This window comes from Tiliqua scincoides, chromosome 5, assembly GCF_035046505.1.
Source record: "Tiliqua scincoides isolate rTilSci1 chromosome 5, rTilSci1.hap2, whole genome shotgun sequence".
NCBI classification, from domain to species: Eukaryota; Metazoa; Chordata; class Lepidosauria; order Squamata; family Scincidae; genus Tiliqua; species Tiliqua scincoides.
The window spans coordinates 18,092,613-18,108,259 of record NC_089825.1 but is presented as its reverse complement, the minus strand read 5'-3'; the positions used below and the strand labels follow the sequence as shown (position 1 = coordinate 18,108,259).

The following is a 15,647-nucleotide window of genomic DNA, read 5'->3' as shown; positions in this document are numbered from 1 at the left end:
AAGACAATATATTGACCTAGTGGGTTCAACTGTATGATTCCATTATAAGACAACTATAGGTGTTGATATAACTCGATGGAATGGGCCAGTTCAGTTTAAATAATGCACGCTGGATCTGCAGAGGCTTCTAGCATCCATTGATGGATAACAAACTTTGTTTCTATACAGTACAAGCCAGTATTGCTCAGTCTGAATTGAATAGATTAAGAACTGATTGACCACCCAATGCAGTCCAGTATGTATTTCATTATACACACGCGCACAAGACATTTCAAGTTTATTTTAATTAATGGTGTACACCAATTGTACTTGTGAAAGAATTCATAATTAGTGAATGACATACAATTCAATCTATATTATAAAGACACCTTATTTCCCCACAATAAAACTCAAGTAAAAAGGATCATGCAAATATATTTTATTTAGGGTTTTTTCTCTTTCAAAATTGCTTAAATGGTTTCCATGTATACTTTCAAGCAAAACCACAATACATTTCACATGCTCTAACACATTAATTCTATAGCAGAAGGTTTACTACCAGTTGCCACAACAATTATTTTTTCTCTCTAGCAGTTATTACAGAAAGTTTTCAAGGATAGATTTTAACCAACATGGAAATGGTTAGTTCTCTATTAAGTGTACACAAAAGCTGCATCATGTTGTTGCAGCCTTTGAAATTGGACACAGCATGTTGGATGCAAAATAAATTCTACTGGCATTGCAACAATCAATTTAAAAGCTTTAAATTAAAGGCAGATTTCATTTTGAAAGTCTAGTAGTTTCTTCTATAGGACAATTCAGCATAAATATCCATAAATTTAAATGAAAATAAAAAATGAATTCTAAAAAGAATGTGTGCCATGCTTAGAGAGAAAACATTTTCTAATCATCTCTGGGTACTATTTGAAGTTCAGCATCAAATCAAATGACAGTCAGCTGTAAATAAAAAATGATGAAAAACAGCCTTTTTAAAGTAAGAAATATACTTATATTTGCTCATTGCAAGGTTGTAAGGAACAACAATTATAGCATTACACAATATAGAAAAATGTACTGAGGTGTATACCAAACTGCATATATTAGTTAATACAAAACAATGACAAATATGAAACTTTTTCTGCCTATTGAGTTTTGTGCAAGTAAGCCAAAAGAAGAATATTGGAAAAGATGCCTCTTGTTACTCCTTATAGATTTCTCTGTTGGTTCGCACAATGGGACTAGTTCACAAACTCCACAGACTCCTTGGAGTCCACATGGTTCTTGAAGAATTCCCTTCCACTAAAATCGAAGAGAGAAACGTACTTCTTGTTCCCAGCATATATCCTTTCACCTACTTTTGCCAGATACTAAAGAAGCCATATAATCAACTATAACATTTGCCAGCAAGACCATGAAAAGGGACCCCCTCTCCAACAATGATCTCCAGTCTCAGCGGTTTCACCAGCTATGGTCCTGTCTGGATCCAGCAAACTTGGTTTAAACTGAAATATCCTCTAAACTTGGCCAGATTAGACCATGCACTGTACTTCATATAGGACTAACTTGAAAAGCAGTTTGAAGGTAATAATTAGGGCAAAATGCAGCTGGTAGATTACTGGTAGAAGCAATATGCTTAGCCCCATTACACTTATCTTATGCCTACTGTGTTGCTTGTCAGTTGCTTTTGAACTCAATTTCAAGTGCTCGTTTCGGCCTTTGAACCAGCCCCTAACCAGTCTGGGACCAAGGTAACCTTAAGGACCTCCTGCTCCCTCATAGTCTTGTGGTTGGGGTTAAGAGTCAAAATTTGGTCCAGCAGTATTATCTGCTTCTGAAACTCCTTTACTCTTTTAGCACCAAGACCCACTTTTTTAAACAACATTCTATCAGGACCCAACTAGGTTTAACAGACTTTTAAAAAGGGAGATCTAGAAAGATTTTATTTATTTATAAATAATGATAACCAGAAAAAAAATATCCTCACTTTATCACTCTGCAATCACACATGCTTGCAAACTGTAAGAACTCAGCTTCTTGAATGGCAGTTAGCAGCTATCTTGCAAACTGCAGGAGCTGAGCTCTTTGCAGCGTAATTAGCAGCTACTGTACCTGATTTTTCAACAGCCACAGGTAGTTATCTGATCTTTCCATCATAGTTTGGCGACCCACCCAAAAATCAGGTCGCAACCCACCAGTGTGTCCCAACCCACAGTTTAGGAACCACTGCTCTAGAGTCAATGGAGAAAGAAAAGACTACAATATTTGTTTAAAAATGTTTTGTGGACGGGGAGTGCAAGAACGGACTGCTGAAAAACAACAGCTTCAAGCTCAAGGGATCGATACCAGGAGTACCAGCAGCCCTGAGGCTGGAAAAAGGCCAGAAAGAGGGATAGTCTGTCTATGATGAATCCTCTGTCTCCTGGAATGGCCAACCCAACAGCCATCACTTATCACCCTTTCAATGACGGTAGTACAATCCTCCCAACACATAAATCTGGTAGGACCCCCCCCCCCAAAAGGACACCACTACACACAACCACTTACCACCCACTCTCCCAAATTCGACTATCAACCTACCCACCTGAGTGACTGCATAAGGAGAGAAAAAGAGAAATTGTAAAAGTTCTCATGACCAGCTTTGTCACCCTATGACATGGGTTCCTACCTATACAGTCACTGTACCCCACTCACATGAAGGTCAGTACAGATTAGCGTTCTACATGGGCTAAGTTTACTACATCAATGCACAGCATTCTCCTAACAAATTTGTAAATGAAATGAATTGTGTTGCTGCAAAGTATAGACTTACTCACTTGCAAAGGTGCTTAACTGTATTTCATACTGTATAAGTGATGAAGCTGGTCACATGGCAATGCTACTTGCTGGAATGAAGGTGTAAGTATCTCAAGATGCGCAATGTGGATTTCCTTTTTAAAAAAATACTAGTGTGCTCCTAAATGTTGATTTTCTGTTCCAACTTTACATTCTATTTTACAGAACACAGGTCAAGCTGCAACTTGTTAGAGATGAGTTATGGACGAGTATAACTGAGTTATGGAATAATTCCTTGCCCCATTTCCTGAATCCTCTGGAGTTCTTGGGCTACAGCCTGGCAGTGAATAAAACATACAGATTAAAATAACCAGGGCCAGTGGAAAATCATAACCATGATAAAAATCACAGATTCCATAATGTTCACATTACATGTCTGCAGTGCGTGGAAAATGGCTATTGTTTCAGAGCTAATTAAGCACTGACACCGTCAGGTCTGGAATGTCTCAGTAACAAGGGAGTGCACGCAGTAAAACTCAGATTAAAACCGTTACCAGGTTTTCTGAAATGAAAAACAAAAAATAACCAGATGATACATATAGAACAATCCTCTCCCAGACTGAATTTGAAGGACATCACAGGGCTGGTGATCTTATTCTCTCATATTGGATTCCACAGGCATCTTCCCTGCTACCTGACCTCTTCGTTTTGCAAAATTACTGAGGGAGACTATGTACAGACTGGGCTGTGGTGCCATGAATTTATATTGGGCATTTATTTCTATAACTTGAGATTGGACCCTTAATTGTCTTCCGTATTGGTAGCCAAGATTTCATTTTGGCAAGCAGTTAAATAGTTGAAGTAGTATGGAAAGACTAGTACATGGTGCTTGGAGAGTGTAAGAGGCAGTTTTCACATAGTTTTCTGAGGAAATCTGTCCATCTTTCATTTTATAGGTTTACAATGAAAACTCTAGTGCTTGTTGGGCAGCGAACTCTTCCAAAGTGCCCTGAAAGCAGTACTAAATCAAACCATAGCTCATCTTGCTCTGACCAGGAAAGGAAGAGACGAAATATTTCTGATGTAACTATCAGTGGCTAGTAAACATCCCATCTGGATTGAATGCCTTTAACACAGATACTTGGAAACTCTCAGTCTGTAAAACTCATCTTTCTAGAGTTCCAAATCACACATTATATGCAAATGCCTATCTTGGGCTAACTAGAGTCAGAACACATTAAAATGTACAGTTGTCCAAACGTTTTCAGTGTCTTGAGCTGAAGCGGTGGGGTGGAGTTTCACATTAATGCATTTAAGCTTCTATCTAAAAATGTCAAAATGGAAAGTTCTCACTAGGAAAGTGGAACCATCAGAGGATCCTGACATCAAGGGATGCAAATCCACTTTTTTTTTTTAATTAATAAGAGAAACCATACACTGTTAACAAGTCTCTCCATACTCATCTTTTTGCTGTTAATATTCACAAATGTACTGTAACTTAAAGTGTTTTTAACAAAAGGAACCATTACACTCTGTTCCAGTGTCTTTATCATTCCAGGGTTCACCTTTAAGTTTGCCTTTTTTTTTTTTTACCTTTCTCTGCCTGCCTCCACTACTGCACTGTTTTCAGTCATACCCATGACCTAAATTAATCAGAGGAGGAAGAAATAATAGATGCAAATAAAAAAGGGCACTGAAGCTAAAGCTTAAGCAAAGGACATCAAGAAAAGCCCTGAGAAAAACAAAATAAATCTTGATGTTTTGATGTCTTCCCTGTTGTTTATCAGGCTTTGTCAACCTTATTCTTGGCATCATGGAAATCAGAGCTGGGTGCCTCCAAAGGTTACTTGGTTTGTTTAGAGCAATATCTAAAAGTGACTTTTTAAAAGTCTTGCCCCTTTTGATAGCCCAGAGGCATGTGGCAGCCGGCATGCAGATGCCACATGTACGACTGACTGCGGCCCAGGATGAGTCTTTTCAATGACTTATCCTCTTCCCTCTCCATAAGCCAACTGGAGTCCATGGCAACCCATCACTTCCTGGCACTGTCCAGGTGCTTCTGTCCAATGTCAAATGCCAGAGAAAACACAACATGCTTCCCAAAGTGGGGCTGATGTGGGGGAGAGGAATCCGGGGAAGCTCTGCTCTCAGTATGTAACAGGAGCTGCAGCTGCCACAAGGCGAGTGCAAGGTCATGGCGGGGCCTGCAACAGCATCTGTGAAAGAAATTTAAGGAGGCTAATGTGGGAAGACCCACTACTTCTACAGACTGACAAGAAACAAGCAAGCAGCTGAGTCCAAATAAAATGTTGGGCAATTTAGTTGCAATGAAATCAGAGGATTTTCAAAGGAAAAAGTAAATCATGTGAACAGATTCTTAAAATACAAGGGGAAAGACACTTATACTTATACTTATTATTATTAACAGTATTTATATACCGCTTTTCAACTAAAAGTTCACAAAGCGGTTTACAGAGAAAAATCAAATAACTAAATGGCTCCCTGTCCCAAAAGGGCTCACAATCTAAAAAGATGCAAATGAATACCAGCAGACAGCCACTAGAACAGACAGTGGTGGGGTGAGGTGGGCCAGTTACTCTCCCCCTGCTAAAAAAAGGAGCACCCACTTGAAAAAGTGCCTCTTACCCAATTAGCAGGGGTCTAACTGGGTAAGTTTGTTTCACTTCCAAGAAACAAACAATTCACCAAGCAAGGTTCAGCAAGATATCCTCTTAAACTCACATAAGTATATCAAGATCTCTGAACATGTTTTTCAAACACCAGCTCTTGGCTTATGATACATGATCCACGATAGGTGACCGCAGCAGATGACAGAATAATACCTAAAATGTTTAGTCTTGACTATAAAATAAAGTTTTTCAAAATGATATAAAGGGTAGGAAGGTAAAGATTCAGCAAGTCGCCTACCATGAAAACTTTTCAGTTGCCAAACAGACACCCATGTTACCTGTGAGGAAAGGTATTCAGACACTCCCATTCTCTCTCAGGCCCTTAAGATCAGAAGAGTCTGGTTTGGAACAGGTCAAAGGTCTATTCAGTCCAGCATTCTGCTTCCAACAATAGTCAACCAGATGCTTTTGAGAAAATGGCACTCACCACAAGTAGTGCACCCTGGCTAAATTCTTGACAGACCCTGAGAAAAGGAGTGTCTACCCTGTACCCAGAAATATTTTACAGCGGCAGCTCATTCTTGGTTCTTGATCTAGGGTACATCTGGCAAATAAAACTGAGCAAATACATGATGTGCATTCCAACTAATCAAGGGACTACTAGCAGTCCATACCCTGATGTGCTCCTCACAGACCAGTCTTTGTACTTTGGGATGTATTTTTACAATCTGAAAAGGCTTGTTCCCACTAGACAATTTTGGAGACTCACCCCAAGTTAACACCTCCTCACCTGAGCACTCTTATTTCTTATTCCACTGATTTAACCTGGTGCAGAAGCTAGTCCTGACCACTGAGTCTTGAATGCCATTTCTTCAAAAGTTGCATATGCCTGCACACATCTGACTGTCAGCAGTAACTAGCCTCTGTTTCTTCTTTTGGACTAGTAGTCCTTTTGCTTCTTTTAGGATTAGTGTTTGCCCTTATTAGCAAAGCAGATCAGAATCCCACTATTGGGGTCCTTGGTTGTGCCAGCATTTTCTTCACCAAAGATTCTCAGTATATAACAGAGATGCTTAACCTTCAAAGGGCTGGAAGGAAGACCAGAGTAACGTAATTCTCAACTCCAAGACATGCCCCCTTAGATCATATTTCCAGGCCAATACCACTTGTGATGTCAATCAGGAAAAGGAACCTCTGATGCTTCCAAGTCAAAAGCAAATGGGTTATATCATTCATGAAGCCAGCAGGGAATCGGGGTATGAGGGAGCCACTGTACCAAATACAAGTCTAATGAATCATCATCATTGGCATCCTTCAGTCTCGGAAGACTACGGTATCGTGCTCTGAAAAATGGTTCTGGAACAGAGTCTAGTGTGGCTAAAAAGGCCAGTTTGGGAGTGGCAATCCCTTCCACACTGGGAGCAAGTGTAGTCTGTCCCTGGTGTGTCTCCCTGGCTACGGGCCTTCCTTCTTTGCCTCTTTGCCTCAGTCTGTTGGCCAAGTGTCTCTTCAAACTGGGAGAGGCCATGCTGCACAACCTGCCTCCAAGTGGGATGATCAGTGGCCAAGGTTTCCCACCTGTTGAGGTCCACTCCTAAGGCCTTCAGTTCCCTCTTGCAGATATCCTTGTATCGCAGCTGTGGTCTACCTGTAGGGCGCTTTCCCTGCACGAGTTCTCCATAGAGGAGATCCTTTGGGATCCGGCCATTGCCCATTCTCATGACATGACCAAGCCAACGCAGGCGTTTCTGTTCAGCAGTGCATATATGCTAAGGATTCTAATGAATGGTCTAATGAATACAGGTCTAATGAATGTCGCACTAGCCAACATGACCTTTCCTCCTGCCACAGAATATACACAGACAGGTTGTCACCTAATGATAGAAGTGGTAACACTTGGCACATCGTTAGTTTGTGTGTGGAAAATTAATCATACTATGTATCATCAGAGATAAATAACAGATAGTCTATACCATTCTAACTTGTGAAAGTGAATGCTTGCTTTGAAATTCAAGTACAGGAACAAAAGAGTAGAAACTCAGAAAACATTTAAGGTGCAACATTAGGTGATAACATGGTTTGTATTTTTTTTTTTGTCTTCTTTAACCACAAGGCTAAAATCTTTACTTTCTGACATCCCTATAGTAATCAAACTCTCTTATCAACCAATAACAATGTTCTAAAGACCCACTGTGGAATTATGAACCCCCCTTCCTCCCCCTATGTCTTTTTGTTTTGGAGAGTTCTCATTTTCCTTCTGAATACTATTTCCATGAGCAATTATATTACCCTCTATATTTTCATGGATCATGCAAAAAAATCTTTGTAGTACAACCAATCCATAACTCATTTTCCTCCTGTTATCTGTGTGGTTAATTTGATCCAGCAACATTGTTAAAAACCCTTCCAATAAATAAGAATGAAACAAATTTAAAAAGAATTTATAATGTTTGACATTTATGGGAGGGTGTAGGGAAAACCGATCTCTAAGTTTTTTAAAAAGTCAATCTTAAGCAATTCAGCTTTCTACTCCAGGATTACGAGCATCTCAATCAGAGATAAAAAGTGGCAAGTAAATATTTGTTTTGGAAAGCTACTGTGATGAACATGTTGCCTAATCAGAAGCACAGCAAGAGAATGAAGACAACATACGATAAATGTTGCCACACTTCCTGTTCAAGTAGGAGCCTATAACTCACAATTTGTCATTCACTGAGTATGCAGCAGAGTAAGACTACCTCTCTTTCACAACCCTCTATTGTCTTTACAGCTATTTGCTCTGTTCCAACTGCACAACTTCTAAAATCTTTTTGGTAACTGAAATTTAAAATGAGATTTTCAGTGGTCTTTACACTGATTTAAATGATCCTTGGTTGAAAGATTTTTCTCTAGCCTATAATAATAATAATCCTTTGTTGAGTGTTACAGCTGTTGTGGAAGACAGCAGGCCATACACTAGGCATTCAAATCAAGCCTCTGCTTCCCAGACTCTGACAGGATGTATCTTGGAGCCTCAGTCTCAATGATGGTAGAGGCTTATTGAACTCCAAAACTTTGTCATCATGGGCAAGGAGAGGCTCATCTTACCAGAAATGTCACAAATCCTGCAAAATGGTCTTAATATTTCATAATCCTAACATCATGAACCCAACAACTTCTTCATAGTGACATATTGGATTCTTGACAACTTCACACAACAGCTTCTCAAGCAGTGCAATGCCCCCGTATGGGCTGCTACTTGTGTGAATGAGGCATCTGAAGAGTGCTATGGTATGTACTAATAAACTATGCAAAACTGGCTAGTATGCATATGGAACAGTAACAGAATTCTGTATGCTCTTTGATAGTTTTAGGGCACAATCCTAACCCCTTATGTCAGTACTTTCCAGCACTGGCATAGTGGTGCCAATGGGACATGTGCTTTATCCTGCAGTTGGGTGTCACTCACAGAAGCTTCCTCAAAGTAAGAGAATATTTGTTTCCTTACCTCGGAGCTTCACCGCCCTTATGTCAGTGCTGGGAAGCACTGACATAAGGGGTTAGGATTGCGCCCTAGGAGAACTACACTTTCACATTTGTTTCACAATTTGATACTGCCCTTCCTCCAAGGAGCTCAGGGTGGTGTACATGGTTCTTCCCCTCTTTTTGTCCTCACAACATCCCTGTGAGTCAGGCAAAGCTGAGAGAGAGAGAGACTGACTGGTTCAAGGTCACCCAAGAAGCTTCATGCGTGAGTGAGGATTTGAACCTGGATCTTTCAGGTCTAAGTTGTTCTAATACTGTATTATTTTATGTTTCTTTATACTTCTGTCACTTTCAAGTATTCTGGATTTAATTATATGTTTTCTCTGTGTAGACCAAGTCTACTATTCTTCCCAAGTCTTTCACATATGGCAGATAACATGCCGCACTATTTAAATTTGATATAAATTCCACTATGGCATTTTCTTATGCAAGCCACAGACAATATATTAAAATGAAAATAAATTGGGGCTATTCCATTTTAGCATAAAGGACAATAAAATATTTTATTTTTTACGATAAAATTGATACCAGGTGCAACTTAGTTACTTTTATGGAAGAGGATTTCGGGGTTCTTTTGCTCTTGTTTAGATTCTTGCTTGTGCAAATATTAGACATCTGATACTTCATTTCTAGATTGTCTTCCAACTCCAGAAGGACAAAAAAGTGCAGTTCCACTTGCACAATACTTTCCGTCTGTCAGGGTGAGCTCAGATATCTGAGCTCCAAGTTTGTGGAACAAACTTAAACAAACATAAGAAATCAGGACGGCGAGAATAAAGTTCACTCTTCCAATAGCCAATTGATTTCCAGAAACTTAAAGTGCGATGGAAATAGTCACAATTTGTCTCATGAACCTTAAAACAACTAGATGAAAGCTCAGAAACAGATATCCCAAGTCAGCAAGAGAGGTGCACATAAGAAAAATGAGCCCATAATGCTGTGCCCATCTGGCCCCATGGAACTGGGACTGGACATCTCCAACAAAGACACTATTTGCTGCATAAGATTAGTTGCACAGTTCTAGAGTTGAGCTATCAATATAACAGACGAATTACATATACTGTAACCATATTTTCCTTTCTCACTACAGGTCTGATTCATGGTGCAAACCCTTCTATCAGGATTTAAATAACCAGTGCATTTCATAGAGTACCAGTATTCTCCTTTTTGAAAGGCTAGTATTCAGTACTTGACAATCACCTTTTGCTTCAGCACATGAAGTGATTCCAAAATCAATTATCAGCATTAAAAAATGTGTTTAAAACATCACAGATGTTAGTTTATCATTCATGTGCTGGAATATTCCAAATTGAACTAGGAATTGGATGGAACTCTCAATTTTATACTTATGACATAAACCTTCTACCTCCATTTGATATAGAACAGGTTTAGAAAAGTACATTTCTAGCTATGTTCACATCAGAACTGAATTGCTGTGCAGCCAGTAGATGGTCATTCAAAAGACATTGTCACTAGATAAGCCATGCAAGATAAAAGGTGCATAATTACAAAACCAAATCTAGCCACACTATTAATTTTTAACTAATCTCTCACATGCAAAAGAAAATGTTTTAACCAAATTCTTGCTTGGCAAGGTGGGGTGTATGAGTTTTTTGATAGAACAAAATCAACACCGTGGGGAAAAAAAAAAAATCAGGATTCCAAAATTAAGACTGGGCCTGCTGAGAAGAAAAAACAAGGAATTTCAGCTGCACACAAAACTTTATATGGTTGTGGAATCCCATTTGATTCTTTTCTGCGAACTATGGTATAATTCATTAACCAGCAAAAGGTTTGTTTCCTGTTCCAGAAACACAAAAATCAGTGTGGAGAATACCAAGATTAAGCCACCTAGGAAAGGGGTTTTAGAGAAAGATTACCTTCCACTATCTGACATGCCCTTCAACTGCAGGGTAATGCTTGGTAATCTAATATGACTTTTATTAATTCTTGAAACACCTATTATTAATCTCCCACATTGCCAATACAAAAACCACTATATTTTTCTTTACTTCTACTTTCTGCCTTACAAAGGACTTGTGCATTTCACAGTTCATTTAGAGACAGAGATAGATCTGAACAGCTAGTCTTCAAGATCTGAGCAGCTGATAGGAGAACAGCCATTTTTATTTCTATGCTCCAATGGCCATTGGTGCAAAATGAAGTCTTTAACACCTAGCAGAGGTTAACTTAGGGTGAATCCTACCTTGCACTGTGTCCAGGGTGAGATAGGGTTGCAAAGTGGCTGCAAAAAAAACCAACAACTCTTCCCCTTACCCCTTGGTAAACCACTGCAGCCCCTATGGATCTACTCGGACTTGTGCCACCTCAGGAGACAGCGCAAGTCCAAGGAGAGCGGAGTGGCTCAAAGCCGCTCCGCACTGCTCAGGAACGGGGTTGGGATCTGGCATAATAGCCGGATCCCAACCTCGACTTCTACTCCCCTCCTGCCTGCCTGCCTACCCCCAGGGCCACCCACCACCCACCCTCCCCCCTTCCCAGAATGCCTCCTCCCCGCCCACCCCAGAGCCTGGCATTGGCTGAGCTCAGCCAACGCAAGAATCGCCCCGCAAGCCGCCATGGAAGCTGGATTCAGCCTCCATGTGCTAGTGCATCTCTGTGTGCTGATGCAGCTTGCTCCCCAGGAGGCACAAATGTGCTTTATGGCATGTTTGTGACCCTCCTAGGCTGACACCAGAAAGTCCTTTGCATCAGCGTAACTCATTGTTAGGATTGCACTGCAAATTAACTTCCAGAGGGGTAACAACATCAATCTGTTACAACAACTAACCACTGAAGCGCAAGTGTACAAACTAGTCTTCAGTATGATACAGGATTCTTTATTGTTTAATCTAAGGAAGTCTGCACATAACTTCCTGCATTCCATCTCACGACTGTTCAAAACGGCAGACTTTTGGGCTTTCCCACTATGCCCAGTTGTCGGTCCTCCATTTTGCCTTTGCTCAAAATCCAGCTAGATGAAGTATGCTGGAGAACTCAAAAGATTGCTGCCTGTTTATGATATTTCATTTAGTGCTAATACAGGTATAACCCTACTCTGACTTTTGTGGAACCAAGCATTCCACAGCACATGATGGATTAACTAATTCATCACTGCAGCATGGACAGCAGGTGGTTCACAGGGCAGATGCAGCAGCTCAACCTTCAACTTCCAAAGAAAATGCAGCTGCTTCCTTAGCACTCATTTAGGAGCACATCAAAACTCCAAGCTTGTATTGCCAGTAGCTTCAAGGCTTTGGATCTCTAATCTAGAGATCCAAACTAGCAGCTACTGGATATATAAGATCTTACTCTATTGCATAAAGTCCTATTTTCTATTCGTGTGCTTTTAAATCCAAATTCAATGCACTTTCCTCTTACTGGATTAAGAAATGCCAGAATGCTATTGCACTGAAGTAGCCATCTTATCCCTCACTCTTGCATTGTACACCCTAGGCATGTGCAGTTGCTGATGTGATCAAAGGGAATGGTTTGGTACACAGGTGTCCAAACTTTTTGCCAGGAAGGCCACATCATCTCTCTGACACTGTGTTGGGGGCTAGGAAAAAAAGAATTAATTTACATTAAAAGTTGAATAAATGTACATAAATTTACATAAATGAACATATTAGAGATAGAATTTATATGAATGAATGAAGATCTCACGATAGTTCAAGCTCAAGTATACTGCAACTCAACATAATGAAAAAATCATACTGTTTCAAAGAAAGGTTCACAAATCTAAAGCTAAACTATAAGGATCACAAAGATTATAAGATGAGGCCCAAAGTACAAGTTACAAGAAAACTGTGTTTCACCTAGTTCTTATTTTTTAAAGTTTTACTTCAAATAGCATGCAGGGCACAGTGAAACTGCACTTGGTTGGGGAACTTTAATACTTTCCCCCGCCATTGCAGTTCCAATTGGGATTGCACGCCTCCCTCACGCACCATTTCCAAAAGGAAAAAGGCTTCCGCTGAAGTGAACGGAAGTTTTTTAACTTCTAGAAACAGTGCACAAGGGAGGCATGCAATCCTGACTGGTGGAAAGTATTAGAGATTCCAAACCCTGGCTGTGGCTTCATTGCGCCCCACATGCTTTTCAAAGTAAAAATTTTAAAATGAACTAGCCAAAACATGTGTTGTTCATAACATGTAGTTTGGCCGTCACTTGGTTCAGAGAAATAAGAAGTGAGAGAAGGAAGAGGTCCTGGAATGGTTTCATTTAATTAGAGTGGAAAAATAATTGTAATATTTGCAATTTTCTAAAGATAAATATGTGTTTTTACCTTTATATATTTCACTAGCTTTTGAATTTGCCAGTATTCGGATGGCAAATCAGTGTTTATTTCCTGATGACGTTCAGGTTGTTCATCTTCTTCTTCACTCTCTGAAGAACTTTCACTAATGTCATCAGGTTTTATTGAAGTTTTTCTAAACAAGAAACAAATAAATAATTTGCTTATTGAAATTATGGACAAATAAATGTAAACAGTAAAATCCACCAGGCAGTGCATACACTTCAGTGTATGGCTACACTTCACTTCAGTGCAGTTTGTGCAGAAAGCTCATGCGTGCAAGAATGAAGAGATCTTACTCCTAACGTATATTAACATTATTTCATGTATTTATACAGAATAGAATACCAGGCATACATATGACCTTATGCTAGTCTTGATACAATTCATCCCAAGAAATTTGCGTCTCAAAGTTATTAAGCCTTATCATTATTGTCATTATTATATTTTAGTACTTAGTATTTATATAGCTCTTCAGAGCATTCAAAGCACTTTGGTTATATATTTGTCTACATGATATTCCCTGCAATCCTATGAAGTCAGTCAGTATTATATCTTTCATATTGCAGCTGAGAGACTGTGGCTAAAGTAACATGGTTTACCATTTCAGCTTATAATCTTGGGATCCGACTAGATGTGTCAGGGCACCGTATGGAGCATACCTGACACCTGAGCACACTGTTTTTACCTCAGTGCAGCCTGTGTATGTGAGTGTGTGTACACGTTTCCAAATTCAATTGTAGCAGTAGGGAGCACTTAACCCTTTCCCCACAGGCCATTTTCCTGATCAAATTCTCCCGCCCAAGCTGTTTGTGCCCAGAGATGTGGACAGGATATATTTTTCCTTGTGGGTGAAAAGCAACCAGGGAGACAACTGTCATTAGGAAAGTAGCCTAGGACAGTGGTTTCCAAACTGTGAGTCAGGACCCACTGGTGGATCACAACCTGATTTTTGGTGGGTCCCACAGCAGCCAGATAGAGCTTCCAATGAAAACACAGGTGATGGAAGGATCAGATGCCTCAAGCCCTGAGGCTTTTCAAAAATCAGATGGCTGCTCCTACAGTTTAAATGCATTTGTAAATATAGGGAGATAAATGTTGGACCACCTTTTTCTGGTTATTATTACATGTAAATAAATAAATATATTATTTTTTTCTAGATTTTTTTTAAGTCTCGTAAACCTAGGTGGATCCTGATAGAGTGCCATTTTTAAAAGTGGGTTCTGGTGCTAAAAAGTTTGGGAACCACTGGCCTAAGAGGAAAGGGTTAAGCACACCTCACCGCATACACTTTTCCAATCAAATACAGAACATATCAAGACCACATTTAAAAAAAACAAAAACTATTAGCAGCCATTCTGTGTGTCATCATGTATACTTTGGCCTTTAGCCTCCATACTAGACCAGACTACATCACAGACACAGAAAATCTGCCTGAACCCACTTGTATTAGTTTATACCTCTTTTAAATCCAAATCATTTCGGTTCTATAAGAACAAAATCATGTCAAGTTTATACAATCCATTAATGTGACCCACAAAAGAGCAGAGTTTTTTAAACTCATTTTTCAATCATATGTTTGGACCCATACAATTTTATCCTGATGAAGTCTCTGAAATCTGAGAATGTGAATGACTATGAAAACTCTGGTGCAAGCATTTGTTTGCTTTTCAGATCTGGATACTGCTTAAAGAAGAGTTAGGGAAGAGATTTCAAAAAACAACATCAAAAACACACCACTTGGAAGGTGTATTAAAATTTCAAGGGCAAAGACTTTTAAAAATCAGATCTGTCCCCTGCACCCTGGTTAAGCAATGTGAACAAAGGAAATGTCTATAAAGAGCCAAGTTATTGGTACAATAAGCCAAGCAATCATCTTCTCTCTGACCATGATTGGAAAAATGGTAGCAGATGCAAGTATGAGACAATCCTGCCAGAACCAACAGGTTTATATTTTCAGCTTGGGAGTTCCCTCTTTGGTCATGCACAGGAGTGGGAATAACCAGAGAACTTTCCATTTCAAAAACAATGAGAAGATTCTTAGTTGATAATAGTCTTTGCGCTATTCAATTAAATTAGAATTTTCTCATTTGAGATGTTGATGTCATTTGGAAAGCATTCATAGTTAGCCTACTGTCTCTGTTGAAAGATGAAAGATGTGCAGTTCAAGAAAAGAGGCGATAATGCACAGAAATACATACGGTTTAGCAGCAGTAGAGGATCCTAAACTAGATTTTTTCCTGCCTTCTGCAGGACTAGGTTTGCTGTCCTTTTCTTCTTTGATTTCTTTCTTTGCCCCTTTACCTCTGAAAATATTGGATGTTTGTTAAGATGACAACATTTTATGCCATTGTGAATGTATCATACACTTGTGTGCAATGTTATCTGGAAAATTATCAATTAGGTCATTTTAATTTGATTCATACCACTGTATAAGAGAATCT

The 15,647-nt window shown here is 39.4% G+C and overlaps 1 protein-coding gene across 1 annotated transcript in view; it reads right to left on the bottom strand.

Annotated features, from left to right (window-relative positions):
• Positions 1–15,647, bottom strand: part of ODAD2 (outer dynein arm docking complex subunit 2) — a 90,315-nt gene that overhangs the window by 55,316 nt on the left and 19,352 nt on the right. Inside the window, exons 8-9 of the mRNA XM_066630920.1 lie at positions 15,405–15,509; positions 13,195–13,339 (exon numbers count right to left, since the gene is read on the bottom strand). Of these exons, the coding sequence (XP_066487017.1) occupies positions 13,195–13,339; positions 15,405–15,509 (250 nt within the window). The remainder of the gene's footprint in view (positions 1–13,194; positions 13,340–15,404; positions 15,510–15,647) is intronic.